Source organism: Scatophagus argus, chromosome 3 (assembly GCF_020382885.2).
Source record: "Scatophagus argus isolate fScaArg1 chromosome 3, fScaArg1.pri, whole genome shotgun sequence".
In the NCBI taxonomy this organism is placed as follows: domain Eukaryota; kingdom Metazoa; phylum Chordata; class Actinopteri; family Scatophagidae; genus Scatophagus; species Scatophagus argus.
The window spans coordinates 12,543,735-12,557,769 of NC_058495.1; the positions used below are offsets into that span (position 1 = coordinate 12,543,735).

A 14,035-nucleotide genomic window follows, 5' to 3' on the forward strand; every position below is an offset into this window, starting at 1 on the left:
GTCGTGGGAATTAGTTCCATTTTGATAAACATTAAACATTAAAATGCTGCTGATGTGTTAATAATACAACCGTAATATAATAATCTGTATAATATGGTGACACTGATAGGATCCATTCTTTTGTCAAATTAGCAAAGTTACTTTAAATACTTTGGGTTAATTTTGCTGCAAACACTTCTCTATTTTTATTTGTATTCCTACAGCTTAGTATTACAACGTTAAAATACACCACAAGACTGACCCAACTGTGTTTTTGGATCTGTGACACCAGTCCAACCTAAAACACTGACTGACGTCTGCTCCAGCTGAGTGATTATTTATTGGCCAGTTCAAAGCACATTTCAGCTGCCTCCCTGACTTTGTTGTGACAGGCAAAGCCTGTGTGCAAAAAATTTAAAACATGCTCGTCCCAGTTTACGTAGCATGCACTCTCCACACATTCTCTTCCTATGTTCTGCACTCAAACCCTGAAACACCAACAAATGCACAAACAATAAGGCAAAAAGAACTACTGCTGATGCACACTTTTTTGTTTTTTTTTTCCAGGCACAAACGCATCGTGGGCTGTTTGTAGATCAAAAGAGAAGTATTTTGCAGTTGCTGTTTGATCTGACCTTCAGTAGATCTGAGCCTAAACCCAAAGAGATGAAAGATGTCAGTTAGAATGTTGCGAGCGTCAGAGATGAAAAAGAGGCAGAATAAGCTGGATGAAGAGAAGGACTCCTATTGACGACTGCAGAGCATGACCCCGTCCACACTCTGACGTGTTTTCCTGCAACGAGAGTTAACAAGAAATTTTCTTTTTCCAGAGCAAATGATACATAATACAAACATTAGGAAAATTCCTGTGTTGCATTAGCTTGCATTTGTGCCTCATTCTAATGTGACGGGACATTTTGAGCACAGAAAAAAATTTTTGGAAACACATAAATTGTATATTGCAGAGAAATTATTATCACACAAAGAATAACTAAAAGATCTTTTTTGTGATCATATTGTTCTGGGCATTTATGCCTTTGATTGGTAGGACAGTCAGAGTGAGTGATGGGAAGTGGGGCGTGGGAGAGAGAGGAAGGGAAGCAGGACTGCAGGCCAGTTTTGAAAACGGGTCACTATAAGGAAGGGATTTCAACCTTCTGTGCATGCGGTGAGCGCACTAAACCACTCCACCACGCATCACTCCAAGCAGACAAAAACCTTACCTGTCCTCAATAAATTACTTTGAGCATCTTATCCACACGAATGCACAAAAACCTCTCCCCCTCTTTTGACCAATCTCAGCTTCTCTGCTCTGTGCATCCTGTGGTCTATATGTGTGTCACAGTCTCCGTCTCCAGTCCAATAGGGTTGATTGATACTCAAAAAGGACTGGTTTGTACAATCAGAAGTATACCTTCTGGCCACACTGGAAGTGACAATCTGGTTATCATGGGGGTGTGTTATTGTTTAAACATAGATAAAGATTTCAGACAATCTCCCTTGGAATGTATTCAGAATACCACACTACATTGTTCACAGTCAGGTAGTCTGCCAGCTTCTGCCAGATCGATGCTGGTTAAGTAGTAATAGCCAGCTGAACAACTTTATGACTGCTTTTGTACTTTTAAAATAAGATACAAGATATTCTGTCATCAAAAATCATATATTACATTCATATTTATTTAAAGTTGGCAGTTAGTTTTTCTTCTTTTCACAGTTACTTTTACCACACTTGTGGTTATAATGGCTGGGCTTATCTAACTGTTTATCTAGCAGAGATTAGCTAGCAACCAACCAAGACTAACCTGCAAAAAGAATTTCATAAAGATTTGGGAGGGCATGCGTTTAAAACAGGAAGAAGAGAGGATATAAGTACGCTCTTATACAGAAACGGAATTATTCTTTGTGTGATAACACTTTTTTTCTTTTTTTTTAGTACAAAAAATATTTTTCTGCATTCAAAATGTTGCATCAGGATCAAGGCACAAATATAATGCCTTGCTTATAGTGTACTCACTAAGGCACTGTAGTCAAAGCAGGAACTCGGGCCTTTACGATACCGCGCATTGCTCAGTACTTCACATGGATTCTCCTCCCGAACTGTTTGTTTTAAGTTAAGGGAGGTAACAGTGAACTTACCTGCCACACAAGATTGATGAGATTTCCACCTTCAGTACAAATAAAAGCATGTCTGAGTGGGTGAGCATGAAAAAGGATACACTCTGTCCTGACCTGTGTCAGTCTCTCTATCTCACATGAGCTGCAGGGCAGCGTCTCAGCGACCACAAAGAGAAGGTTGGTGTTTTCTATGCGCTTAGCGTGGAACAACCTGTGGGAGACAGTGATGGATATTTAACCAGCTTCATACAGCGTGTTCAGCAGGTATGAGAGCACAAAATACACTCCAAACACATTCTGCTGATGCTCCAGAAAAACACACCGTGAGCAGTTTCCACAGTCCTGCAGCACGTTGTAGGAGTTGGTGGTGTTTGTAAAGTAGAATTGGCTTTGGATGGTCACACAGCTGCTCTCCTTTGTCTCGAAACCTTCCACCAGGACCTCGTCTAGGACACAAACACATTCAAATTTAGTCTTTTATATAATGTTTCTAACATTCTTAAAGCTCATTTTAATAAGACTTTTTTTGGCTCAAATTGATTTTCATCCTAATGTTGCTGCTCCCTGATGTCCTGGTACAAGAACTTTTTAATGAGGTCAGAACATGTTTATGGAAACAGAAGTTCGAGGCAAAAAATAAGGACAAACACAAATGAGCTGCTTGTTGGAGTTTTGATGAAGTGACTTTTTTCATCTAATTTGCACCACATTATACATAAAAACGCAAAGAGCCTTAAAAATTCCTGGAGCCATTATGTCACGCAGATATTTATTCATGCAAAGATTGTGTTAAGTTGCACAAATTCACCTTGGTAGAGCCAGCTGTTGTAGAGCAGTCCGTACAGTAGCTGCTGGGTCACAGACCTGACAAAGTGTTCACATGGCACTTGGTAAAGAATGAAATACAATCTGTGGCCATCAATAAATGAGGTTAACCACATGTCACAACTACAGTAACATTAAGCTGAAAATAGCTGAGTGGCAACTGGCTAGTACACACAAAAAAAAATAAAATACCCTCCTTGTTTCATGGGCAGAAATTTACACACAGTTAAGATTGTTTTAAAGGGCACTTTGCAGGCTTTGGGTGTCATGTGACTTGCAGTGAACAAAGTCTCACCATGCCACTGTGGATGTCCACCATGCCAGGCTGAGGATGTCAGCAATGGACGGCTGCAGAAACAGACAGAAGTTACAGGTAAGAGCTTTTCATTGTAATAAAACAAGGTAGAGCTAGGATTACCACCTCACTGCTGTATGCCATGTATGAGGCACATTTCTGATTTGTGATATTTGGATATATGCATAAAATGATTTGAGTTGAATTTTTTGCTGCTCTTGTTCTGCTGTGTGCCAGTTAGTGTGTAAGCTCACTGAGACAACAATCAGAGACAAATTCCTTGTTATGTGTTGGGCCAATAAAACTGATTCTGATAGAACACAAAGTTGTAGCCATGACAGGAGACAAGGCTTCAAATATGGACGTTTCTAAAAAGAAGCTACAAATTATAAATTGTGGAAGCCTCACACACATCTTTAATCTGGCGCCACAGAAGATCTACACAGTCAGCAGAGTTTTAAGGCGGACACCAAAGATTAGTGTCAGCAATTCAGTATCTGACCAAATGCAAAAGATGGTCACAGTCTGCCTTTCTGTTCCTCAAGGTGTTGGATAATGACCAGAAAACAATATGATGTCACAGTGAAGTTGAGCTTTGACCTTTTGAATAAAAGATCTTCATCATTTTATCATATTAGACATTTGTGTGCAATTTTGTAAGAACCAGCACATACGTTTCTTAGTTATGGGCAAAAACACGTTTGATGAACAGCCACAGCTTTCGCTGGCACAGAGGAGTATAACCATCCCAGACTCTAAAACCTGCAGGTGGTCGCTCACCACAAAGATCCCCCTCGGTGCTGCACCAGTGTGGCTGCTACTGATTGGTTCACATGCAGACTGGTACTGGAAAGTCTGACGGCGAGTGAAGATTGAGTTGTTGTAGAGCGCATACATAAGGTAAGGGTCCACATCACCAAAGAAAAGGCCGATCTGTGATAAATGAAGGAAAACAAAGTCAGTCAGAGAGAGGAAAATTGGGAAAAAAGAGGTTTAACAATGGTGTGACAAAAATGTTCTTTTTAAACCAGAAGTAAAAAAAAAAAAAAAAAAAAAAAATCAAAGATGTAACGATAACACTGTTAACAACTAGGTTGATCAACTCCTGAGACATTAAATGACTTAGAATTTAATTAGAGCAGGATGATTTTTTTTAACCACATTTAAAAAACATAGTGAATAAGACACAATATGTACCTTATGAAAGCAGACAGTAGATAATACACTGTGTAAGAGTAAGGGCATTATCACACAAAGATGTACCTTTTTCCAGTGATCTCTTTGATTGGACATAACCAGGAACCCGCCATCATCAATGAGATAACAGAGGAGGTCCTAAAAACAAGGACAAAGACAGTTCTCACATAAAGGCTAACAAGGTGACAGCAAACTATAAAAATCTGAAGCAAGAGTGCAAAAAATGTAATATCTGAAGAATACAACTGACAGTATGTGGCTGTAGTATCAGATGTGCTACACTGATGCAGTTGTGTCAATGTTAGAATAAAACACGAATTGTTCTCACGTCAGTGTTCACTTCACAGTCCATCTCACAACTTCTGGATGGTCCACACTGTTTAACGAAGCATGTCATGAGAATGTGAGAATGTGTGTCACTTTTGTTCCAGTAAGTGCAGTCTTATTCGGTGATTACTGGTAATTAGTGGCACTATACTCTACCTTGTGTGAGCCTTGTCGGCTGTCTGACACATTGCTGGCCAGGATCTTAAACTTGTCCACCCATGCTTCTAAATCCAGCTTCACTCCGACCACTGAGTGATCAGAACAAAGAAAGGAAAAGTCGGACAAGAAGCAGCATTTCGGTAAGAACAGAGTACAAAACACAGGGAGCTGAAATATCTGAAAAGTATTTTAGATAAGGAAAATTCCTGGGAATCCCACATGACACAGGATACTGCATTAGGCTAGTCACATAAAAGTATTTTTCTTACCTGAAGGTTTCAGCAGTTTTCCTCCTAAATTAACCTCAACAGCCGAACTAACCAGAATGCCAACGGTGCCATTTTCGGCACCTAAAGGATCGTCCAAGGCTGTCCACAAAGAGAAAAAATGTTGGAATTATCATTTTGAATTTATGTTTGGCTGAAATTAACGACAATTTTGCGACTGTGTGACAAATACTTGTACCATAACACAAGTATATGGGACAAAACAATCCCATCTCGAGATCCCCTTATAGGCCTTATGGGCAGGGACCATAACCATCTCGGCTAAGCTCCACATGTAGCTCACATGTTGACACCTGAGATACGTCCATTCATGAGATATGTCCATGTCCATTATTTTGCCCCAAGGTCAAGTGTGTTTAAGATGATCACTAAATCAGCATTTAAAGCTACTTCTCTTTTGATGAAATGAAAACACAACCCTGATTCCAAAAAAAAAGCTGGGAAACCTTGTCAAACACAAAAGACATAAACGTTTGATATAATCACAACTCAAAACAGTACAAAGACAATATATTTAATGTTCTACCTCACCAGCTTCATTGATCTTTGTAAATATATGCTTATTCTGAATTTGATGCCAGCAACAAGTTGACACGAGGATATGAAACGGGCATCTTTGAGAGGCTCGGTCGTTTACAAGTCAGGATGGAGCGAGGTTCACCATTTTGTCAAACACATGACTGCAAAAGGAGATTATTACATGGGGCCCAGGAACACTTTGCAAAACCTTTGTCTGTAAACACAGTTTTGCAAAGGGCTGTATTCTTTTTTTATTTATGTTTCGTACAGAGTTCCAGCTATGCTGAAATAATAGCTGCATATTAAAAATATAAAAACAGGACTTGGAGGCAGTGGGAACAGACTGTAAACACAACACTGACCTGTCAACTTTTAAGTTGATTACTGTGAGCTTGTTCCAGAACAATATTAAGTCTGTCTTTGGTGCCTGCTAACTGCTGAAGGAAACATCTGGCTTGTTAGCTGCTAGATGCTCCACAATGTTCATCAGCTAGTCACCAACTTTGTTTGTTGGTCGGTGCAGAGTAGGTAGTGTACAGTGACAGACAGAGCAAGAGTGAACCAAAACAAAGAGCTGAAAGATCCTAAAAAGCTCTGTGGTGTTTGAGGGAACTGTTGTCTTTCATATGCATGCAATCACTGAGTCAGTGATTTTAGCCGCACAGCTACTCACTGGATCTTGGTGGAGGTCTGAACATGTAGCCTTTGTTGTCAAGGCTGCGTCTGTAGTAATTTGAATTAAAGGGTTCAGGATCCTCATCCCATAATTCCGCAGCCCTGCACAAACAATAACACAAATCATTAAAACAGAGCTATTGACAGTCAGATTCCGAATATATTTCTATGCTTTTGTGAGTGCATCAATCTCACTCACATGTTGGGAAATACCCGAGTTATTCCTCCATCAGTGGACGCAAATACAGCCAGGAAGCCGTACCTGTAACAAATACCTTTTACTTAGCCAGCTCTGTTTGTTTTAACTCTAACTCTTTGCACACAGTTTCTTTTTCGCAACAAGCTGACTCACGAAGTCAAATCCTTGTTCTTCCAAACCCGAGATGCCAGCTGGCCAATAATCCTGGAGTCCAAAATCAGGTTGTGGATGAGGCCTTGGTCACCTGAGACACAAAGAGTATATTATCACATCTGTGGGTCTGCAGCAGGGTCAAATATTGCATAATACTTAGTGCTACTGACACACTCACACTCATCAGATTCTGGGGAAATGTCTAGCATGAGCGAGAGGAAGTTCTGCAAAAACTGGGTGTTGTTGTCAGAAAGATGCAGACGTTTGCAGTATTCCCTGAAAGATGGAATGGAAATGGAATTAATATCAGCAAGCAGAGAACGAGTGAAATCAAGAGAATAAAGAGAGATGGAGGTCACCTTGGAGCCAGAAACACATGTCCTGCAGATTCAAAGGAGCTGGGCAGCAACGACTGCATATCTATAACACAGCCACAGAAAGCGAAGGTAGTTTTTGTCATCTCGTTTTTTTGTTACATCTAAATAAAAACAATCTGGAAAGCTCTGCGCCTCTGCACTCACACTGGAGCTGCAGCATCACATCACTCAGGTCAGCCTGGATGTAGAATTCATTGTAGGGGGGCAACACCAGACCAAGACTACAGGTGACGGCATCCCGACAAGGACGACGCATGAATGAAGAGACGCAGAGAGGAGCAAGGGTGAGTGAATCAATCTGTGCCTGTGGTCTGCGTCAGATCACAGCGGGCTGGTTATTAATAGCTATTCATAACATTATAACGGCTCACCTGTAATCTGTACCGTTGACAGGAGTCCAGGTGTAACCCCTGTACACCTCATCGATGTATTGCTACAGTTGGGAGAGAGTAAACAGGCTACATTTTAACTGTTTGTACATGTGTGTAATACTGTATGTGTGTAACATGGTCTTAATGTTGTAGTCTTTCATGTCAGCAAAGTCTCTCAAAGCTTCAGCCCACACTGCTCACGGAGCTCAAAACGATCCATATTTGATCCTCTGATCCATATTGAAATTCAGCGTAGGACTGGAATGTGTTATCAGTTTTTTAGCACAGGGGCTAACGCCAGACAACAAATATATTCAATAACCTAAAGCTATTAATGCTTTCTGATAACGTTACAGTTTCAGCAATTCAAAGTCAATATTTTGCAAACCCCATTCTCTTCATTTCAATCATTTTAAAATTTGAAAAAAAAAAGATATATATCCTATATTCTTAACCTTTGTAGTACTTCTGATAAGGTTTTTCCTTTCTATTTCTACGTTTACTGTTCTGCACCAAAATACCAGGACACACATGCATGCAGACACCCTGCATGTAAAAAACTACTCGACAATAAAACCGACTCTGATCCTGATGTTTTTAAACAAAATAATGAGTTTTCAATTAAAAAATACTTTTGTTCCAAATAAGTAGTTTAGACAATAAAGTTAAATAGGACTGGTTCTAAGTGTATGAGCACAGCATGTTTCATCAGTCCATCACCCAGCATTGTAAATCTGTGAGTTTGTGTGTCACCAGGTCTACAAAACCAGTTCTTTCTGTTTAAGCCTAACTTTAGAGACATTAGGGCAAATACTGCAAAAAACAGGTTGTCAAAAAATGCACATAATGTTCTTATAACATATTCATCACACTACAGATTAGATTAGATCATCCATCACTGATGTTAGTGAAGCTTCAGCTACAGTGAGGCTAAAGACTGCAGTTATTCAGAGAGAGAATTTACTTGCCTCATCAATCGACTTGATTAGAGTTTTGATCTGCATTTCACCTGGTCTTCCATCAATCATCTGTCGCCGGATCTAGACAACACGAAACAGTCTCTTTCAGTCACAAAGGTGTTATGAAAGCATGTTACGTGGGCCTTCACTGCACAGAACATTGCAGACCAGTAGGCACACTGTCCTGAGGCAAACAGTCTTGTTCACTGGCCCGGTAGTAACTTTGACCGTGAGCTTAACTACGACAAGAATACAGAACAGAACAGAAAACGTCTGAAAACAGAAACTTTTCAGGTTCACCCTGCACTAAGTGCTCACCTCCTCTTTGTTGCTGTCCTCCACCTCTGCATCCAGGAAGTCCAGTGTCACAGGCTCAGGGAGGTTCACGAGCTGAGACGAGCCGATTGAGAAATGCATTTACATGACCATCAAAAGTCAGGATTTAACAGGTATATCAGCATCATTATTATCCAAATTATACATAAACAATCAGAATTTGAAACTCAAAGCCTGTATTCTTGTGCATATGCCTCCCCCTTGCTGCTACAAACAGTAAAGCATTTTTGGGGTTTGGTTAAATACACATCACCTTTGGCTGAAGATTGGGGTGAAGAAGCAGATATCCATTTGGATCAATAGCAAATATATATCCATTTGCTCCGAGCTGTTTGGGATATAAAAAACAGTGATGTGTCACTCTGTACTAACCATGACAGGAACGAATGGAGAAAAATGTGACTAACGATGGTGTTAATGTGATGTACATACATTGTACCGTGGTGTCAGTCGCTTTATCTCATCAAGATGCACGTCGACTCCCATGACACCTAATATCAGCTGATTCTGGTCAGATAAAAGCAATGCAATGCATACAACTAGTTACAGGAACAGTTTGAAGATAGGATTTTTTTTACTTTTTGTTAAAGTTAGACGAGGCAATTGTTATCACGTCAAGACATTTATCCAAAAACACAAAACTTTGTATGGATAAACAAAAAGCAAATAAATAACTAAAAAAAAAGGGTTAATTACTAAGCTTTAGAAGAGTTGTAAAGCAGTTTTTGTTGCCTTTGGAGAGAGGCAGGCTAGCTGTTTACCCCGTTTCCAGTCTTTATGCTAAGGTAAGCTAAGCCACTCCTAGAAGTAATTTCATACCTAATGTACATGAGAGTGTTCGATTGATCTTCACTTCAAACCACAGTTTCCAAAATATTGAACTACTCCTTTAAAGGTAGTCAGCATTTTATGACGCTACACAAAGCAGAGCTAAATTCTGCCTCTGACAGCCTGTAAAGCAAAACAGACCACAACCTGAAACACGTAAACATCATAACAGTCAACTTTTCATATAATTGCTAGTTTTGTTACCTGTGAATTTCCTTTCATGGTGAGGTTAAAAACGGGCAAAGTCCCAGTTACAACCATGCCAAGACCCTACAGAGTCCAAAGACAAAGACAGCAATCATATAAATTATAAGCTCATTTATTCAGAGTGTATATGCCGTACATTTAATGCATCAACTATATTTGTATATAGTATATAACAGCCAACAGGGTCACGCAGTCTCACCAGAGCATCCTGATACACATTAGTCCACTGAACCTGCTTGGCATCACTGCCTGCCAGGACCATGGGGCGTCCCAGCACGTCGAGGTACTCCTGGCAGAACAAAAGAGATACGTGACCAGCCGCAGCTTCAGAACAACCAACAACATTAGGCCGAGGGGGAGATGGATGTGCAAACAAATGGAAGTAGATGTTTCTACAGAGTGTGTGAGCCCCACAAGGAGAATGAGAAACAGTGAACAGGGATCAGCTGTGTCAGAGGCACTAGACAAACCCACCTGGGTGTTAATCCTTATAGCACAGATGGAACGGATCTCAAAATAGTAACCTGGCAGCCACAGAAAAAAAAGAAAACAGAGAGAGAGAGAGAGAGAGAGAGAGAGAGAGAGCTTGTTTGAGCGATGCCATCAGAAAAAAAACAAAAAAACAAACAAAAAAAACACAGTTGTGCTCATAAATATTCCATTTTTTACTAGATGTTGCTAGACCAGTGAGTCACCCACTTAACTCCCACAGATAGGAAGCTTAAAGAGGAATACCATTGAGCTTTAAAACAGAAGTGTGTGTCTATTTGTACATTTCAGTCAAGATCATTAAATCAGCTCAAAAGGCTCTTGTATTTCTTATGAGAATCTGCTTTACAAGAAACTATTTCTGTGTGAACATTTTTGGTCCCCACAGCAATCTGACTGCTTAATTTTTCAAGCTGCAACGACCCTCATTGCAACAGGGTTGTAACTAATGATTATATCCATGGTCATTTTATCTACTGAACCTCCACGGAATTATTTGGTATAAATCTGAATATAAAATTGTTTTATTCAAGAAACGTTCATAGTCATATATGACAAAGAAAAGCAGCAAATCCTCCCAGCAGCTTTCTCTTGAAAAAATTGTACAATTTCATCCTTGAAACAGTTCCAGATTTTACATTGGTTGAAAATTGATTAATCAACTAATTGTCTACAATGCAATCCAATGACTATTCTTGAATTCTTGGCTGAATGTGTCTTCTTCAGTTATGATCTTCATCTGCTGGAGGTTCTGGTCTGTCATTCATCAGGTGACATAAAAGAGCATTCTCCTCTCAGACAAAACTCCAAATACTAACAAAACAACAGAAATCGGCTCAGTGTGATCAAAAGGAAACTCTCGCGCACAAGCATTCGCATTGTCATTCTGTTGCTGTATGAGCAAGAAGCCTTCTCACAATCATGAGTTTTCCTGGAAAGATCAATGTCAAAATGCCCTGTGAGATCCAGCAAATGTCAGTCTGCCCACAGATCTGAGAGGCAGACCCATCAGCAGGGCCAGCGAACTGTACAGTACATTAGGTCCACTGATTTACTTGTTTGTTCTTTTGTCAAAGTATCGATTAATAAATATACAGAAGACTTTTAAAGTATAAACTGAGTGGGCCTATTATAGCAATGAATTGAAAGATTATCTGCTAAGTTAAAAATACAAGTGCTCAATTTACTGTTGATGCTTTATACACATAAGAAGTTTATCTTATAACAAAGCTTGTGTATGGACACAGCACAAAAAGTAAGGTCTTCATGATTACCTTCTGATCTTTTTATTAGTGCACAGTCAGGGATTAATGGTTGAAACTAGCTAACAGAAAAATGAGTTAAAGATGTTGCCTTGTTTCAAGGTCATAGTATGTTAACAATCACAACATGATTAGTTCTTCACACATTAGTTTTGTGTTTCTGTTTCCTGTGAAACTAGTGAGATAATAGATACAAAAGTGATTGCATACTTATGTATGCTGTTTAACTTACATGATCACAAAATTAGCATAGTTATTTTAGCTTAAACCATGATCTTTTCATAAACCTAACCAGTAGGTTTGGTTCTTGACAGCAACCAAGGTTATTCGATAATCAGTTGACCTCTAGTACAGCATACACTTACATGCAAATGTTATATTTACTTTTACTTTTGATTAACTCCATTTAATATCAGATTTTACTCAAGTGCTATTTCTATGGGTGAATATCATTTTTATCAAAGTAATATTTTAGTCTTACAACACTGGAAATGATTCAAACTGCTAGTTTAAAGTATTTGATGAATGACTGAACCTGTTAAAGTATTAGATAATTGGTTGCAACCAGGGATGGATCAGCAATGAGACAGCACACTGAAGAGAACAGGAAGTGGAACCATTTCATACCACTGGTACATCTGGCAAGGCGACAGAGAAATTCCAAGTTTTTTCCAGTCCAAGTAGCACAAATGCAAACCTGATCAAAGCAACCTAAACTTTGATGTGACTGTTGTCAATCAATAATCCATTAATAAAAGGTTGAGAACTACTTCTCTATAGTATGTGACATGGGGAAAAAAATAAAATGAATAAATCAGAAAAAGAACTAAGCTCACCTTTATTTGTGCATGCAATCCACTGTAAAGGTGTTACATCGTAGTTGTGCTGACCCACAGAAAAGGTGAAAACTCGAACCTTAAGAGGCACAAATAAATAACAGGTTTTCAAAGGGTTTAAGGTAGGGATTGAAACACCACAGTCCATTCTTTTCAAACTCTTGATGTAAATGAAAGGTATCTGTTAAGATGATCAGAAGAAACCAACCGTTTTGTTGGGCCAGTTATATTGCATGAAGACATCCTGAGCTCTGTCCTCTCCTCCATCAGTAAACAGCATTATTATTTTATTGCAGTTGGCCCGAGGGACATTTGTCTTCTGAAAAAGACAGTTAAATAGACAATGAATGAGACCAAACAGAAATCTTTGCCAAAACAGTAAAACGCTGTTCCCAGTGATTGTAAATGATGTGACTTACATTTAACAATTGGTTGAAAGCAAAATGAAATCCAGACTTGTAGTCAGTGGTGCCTTTAGCCTGCATCTGTTGTACTGCATCCTTAAAGATCTTTTTGTTGCGCACGTTAGCCTGGACGAGATGTTTGAAGCAGGGAACCACAGCCTCAGCCTTCTCGTTAAACTGAAACACAGCAGGAGACAGTTCGGTCTTAAAGGAACAGTTCACAACAAAATCAAAGGTACATCTTTTTGGTCTCGCCTGTAGTGCTGTTTATCCGTCTAGATACACTATACACCCAACAGCATTGGGAAGGTTCTGTTATTCAGGGTTTGGCAAAGCTCCTCACTTCCTGTGAGGTGAACTCTTAATGTGTCAGCATAACAAAACATTTTGGGTTTGGTGTGGAAAGACCTTGACTGGCCCCCACAGAGCCCTGACCTCAACCCCATCAAACACGTTTGGGATGAACTGGAATGGAGACTGTGAGCCAGGCCTTTCTGTCCAACATCAGTGTCTGACCTCACAAATGCTCTACTGCATGAATGGGCAAAAAGTCCCGCAGAAACACTGCAAAATCTTGTGGAAAGCTTTCCCAGAAGAGTGGAAGCTGTTAGAGCTGCCAATGTAGTTAGAATGTAATGTCATTCATTTCCCTGTTGGTGTAAGGGTCAGGTGTCCTGATAATTTTGTCTACATAGGGTAATTTGGGTTTTGGAGAAATTGGCTGTAGAGATGTCTGTCCTCTTAGCCAACCAGGTTAACTGGCTCATGATTTCTAGAAAGAGACATTAATGTTGAGTTTTTCAAATGTATTTTTTTTTTTTTTGCCTCTTTGAACACCATCTAGTTCTATTATATTCAAGAGAAGCCTTACACTACAGCTGATATGAATTTTTGATTTTGATTTTGAACTGTCCCTTTTATATGTAAAGATAGAAATGAAGGAAACAGGACAACAAAACAAAGACAGAAAGGTGTGTAAAGATGGAGCGAACCAGTGAAGAATCAGTAAGTGTAGGAAATACTGACCCTGGCCACATTGACATAGTCATCATCAGACAAAGTATCCAGCATTTCCATCACTGATGCTTTGATCAGTTTCAGGGTGAGTCCACTCACACTACCGCTCCTGAGGAAACACACAAGTATCTTCCCAATCAAATGCTCAAATACATACATTAGGATACAGGCAAACACAAGAAAAAAGATCATTTTGCATACAGGTCTATATGCTTC

At 39.5% G+C, this 14,035-nt stretch overlaps 1 protein-coding gene across 1 annotated transcript in view; it reads right to left on the reverse strand.

Annotated features, from left to right (window-relative positions):
* Positions 1–373: 373 nt before the first annotated feature.
* The window catches only part of LOC124056320 (voltage-dependent calcium channel subunit alpha-2/delta-2-like), a 34,065-nt gene continuing 20,403 nt past the window's right edge, over positions 374–14,035 (reverse strand). The window contains exons 10-38 of the mRNA XM_046383641.1: positions 13,829–13,928; positions 12,818–12,979; positions 12,607–12,717; positions 12,399–12,477; positions 10,286–10,335; positions 10,011–10,100; positions 9,809–9,874; positions 9,209–9,283; positions 9,030–9,104; positions 8,759–8,830; positions 8,450–8,521; positions 7,482–7,543; positions 7,255–7,331; positions 7,093–7,153; positions 6,912–7,009; positions 6,734–6,824; positions 6,581–6,643; positions 6,380–6,483; positions 5,170–5,268; positions 4,898–4,989; positions 4,743–4,790; positions 4,481–4,552; positions 3,998–4,150; positions 3,218–3,270; positions 2,906–2,961; positions 2,420–2,543; positions 2,199–2,308; positions 1,997–2,079; positions 374–772 (exon numbers count right to left, since the gene is read on the reverse strand). Coding sequence (XP_046239597.1) covers positions 677–772; positions 1,997–2,079; positions 2,199–2,308; positions 2,420–2,543; positions 2,906–2,961; positions 3,218–3,270; positions 3,998–4,150; positions 4,481–4,552; positions 4,743–4,790; positions 4,898–4,989; positions 5,170–5,268; positions 6,380–6,483; positions 6,581–6,643; positions 6,734–6,824; positions 6,912–7,009; positions 7,093–7,153; positions 7,255–7,331; positions 7,482–7,543; positions 8,450–8,521; positions 8,759–8,830; positions 9,030–9,104; positions 9,209–9,283; positions 9,809–9,874; positions 10,011–10,100; positions 10,286–10,335; positions 12,399–12,477; positions 12,607–12,717; positions 12,818–12,979; positions 13,829–13,928 — 2,494 coding nt within the window. The 3' untranslated portion in view covers positions 374–676. The remainder of the gene's footprint in view (positions 773–1,996; positions 2,080–2,198; positions 2,309–2,419; positions 2,544–2,905; positions 2,962–3,217; positions 3,271–3,997; positions 4,151–4,480; positions 4,553–4,742; positions 4,791–4,897; positions 4,990–5,169; positions 5,269–6,379; positions 6,484–6,580; positions 6,644–6,733; positions 6,825–6,911; positions 7,010–7,092; positions 7,154–7,254; positions 7,332–7,481; positions 7,544–8,449; positions 8,522–8,758; positions 8,831–9,029; positions 9,105–9,208; positions 9,284–9,808; positions 9,875–10,010; positions 10,101–10,285; positions 10,336–12,398; positions 12,478–12,606; positions 12,718–12,817; positions 12,980–13,828; positions 13,929–14,035) is intronic.